The 1,809-nt window shown below is 28.1% G+C and overlaps 1 protein-coding gene across 3 annotated transcripts in view; it reads right to left on the bottom strand.

The window, feature by feature from the left end:
- LOC106466836 (haloacid dehalogenase-like hydrolase domain-containing protein 2) overlaps window positions 1-1,809 on the bottom strand; it is a 21,039-nt gene that overhangs the window by 18,616 nt on the left and 614 nt on the right. For 2 of the 3 annotated variants that reach the window (XM_013927137.2, XM_022394907.1), the window contains exon 2: window positions 631-839. In XM_013927137.2, coding sequence (XP_013782591.1) covers window positions 631-839 — 209 coding nt within the window. Of the gene's footprint in view, window positions 1-630; window positions 840-1,544; window positions 1,804-1,809 lie in introns of those variants that run through there. The other variant, XM_022394906.1, reaches the window with a different exon arrangement.

Genomic DNA, 1,809 nt, shown 5'->3' with positions numbered 1-1,809 from the left:
CACCATTTTAATGATTCACTGAAACATAATTTCTTGTTAAAGAATTTATATCTATCCACGTTTTTCTTCAGCAAATAATAATAATTTAATAAGTTGTATGTTCCAAAAGAGTTCCTTAAACTTAGGTCATAATTATACTAGTTTTGATTGTTGGAATTTATTTCATTCTGATTATATTTGCCCTCAAAACATTATATAATGGTATTTTGTACTTTATTAGTTTAAAAGCATTATTTATATTAATATGATGTTAAATCTTATCATTATAATAATATATTTATATTGTTATGATGATAATATCTGTGTAGACCGCACACTATAGTAGCACCCAGCAAACAATATAGTTTACAACAGATCTTGGTAAACAGTATTTAAATAGAACAATGATACATACACTTCTTTATATACTGTTGACAAATTAACTGCTGCTGAATGATGACTCTCTAAGAGACTGACTAAATGAATTTTGGCAAATGACTTACTTTTTAATTAATTTCTAGAGTTTATATATTGTATTTTGTATGTAATGAATGTGTAAGGATCATCTCCTAATATGGTTAGGTATTTTGTCCAGATCACTAGACAGTAGTTAAAAATCAGCTATAAATTAAAATGGATTTACTTTCTAACCTTGGAAATCTTCTAGAGCTTCATCTTCCAGAAACAACTGAGGTCGAAGATTTTTCCTACACACTAACTTGTGGGTTGCCACCAGAGAAGTGAAAATTTCATTCTGCTCTACAGCAAAATCCAAATTTCTCAACCTTTCCCAAAGAAAACGTTGGGATTCTTTGGTAGTATTTGTTATAAATCTTATTTTCAAAGGTGTCTTCTTTAAACTATATTGAAAAAAAAAATTATTTCAGTAATAAGTTTATAAAAGGTTCACAAAGAAAGCTTGAAATTGAAAAAGTCTAATTTCCTCACAACTAAATCATTCAACTGTAAACTATATGTGTCATGTTTCTTTCCATCCCTCCATATTCTGAAATGAAAAATTTTCTAATTTTTTAACCAAGAAAATAACAGACTTTCAATATCTTTTTTAGTATGGTAAATTACAGTACTTGTGCATAAAGTAACTAAAAATGTGGCAAAAATGACTCACTTCAGTGACTGGGAAAATATTAAGTTTGGTAATCAGACTAATTACAAAGAATTAAATATTAGTCATTGGAGATTTTAAAAATAAAGGTATTATTTTTACTAATGAATCTAGTCCAGGTAAATTAGTTTCTGGAAATGATTTTGTTATTTTAGTGGTTACTTCCTGTTGGTTACTTTACTGACCCTCCCCATCTAAATTCAGATTATACAGTACTTCACAGATTGAGAGAAACAACACTTCTAGCTATTTCTAACCATTTGTAAACGTTACAATGATTAACATCCTATGCGATGTAAGCTAATAAGTATGATAAATACAATAGACATAATTTATAATAGTCTTCTGCATATATATTCGACGTGTATGTTTTAAAAAATATACTATCAAAAGATATTACGAATACATTATTACACTATTACAATATACAGGAAAATACCAACTATATTTCAGAGTTTCGCCGTTTGCCCAGTCCAGATTTGAAACAAATACACCCAGTATTGTACAACGTAGTAGTACTGAGGTAGGCCTACGATAAAGTATATGTATGTTTAATACTAATACTTCAATAACTATATGTTCTAGGGAAGTGGATTTCACAAGATTGACTGTAAGTTGTAACATTTAATTATTTAGACTTTAATTACTAAATTAGTTTAAATCAGAGGCACGTTGAGAACAATAATCACAAAAACAAGTTTAAG

Source organism: Limulus polyphemus, unplaced genomic scaffold (genome assembly GCF_000517525.1).
Source record: "Limulus polyphemus unplaced genomic scaffold, Limulus_polyphemus-2.1.2 Scaffold2394, whole genome shotgun sequence".
Lineage (NCBI taxonomy): Eukaryota > Metazoa > Arthropoda > Merostomata > Xiphosura > Limulidae > Limulus > Limulus polyphemus.
This window is presented reverse-complemented; position numbering and strand designations above follow the sequence as displayed.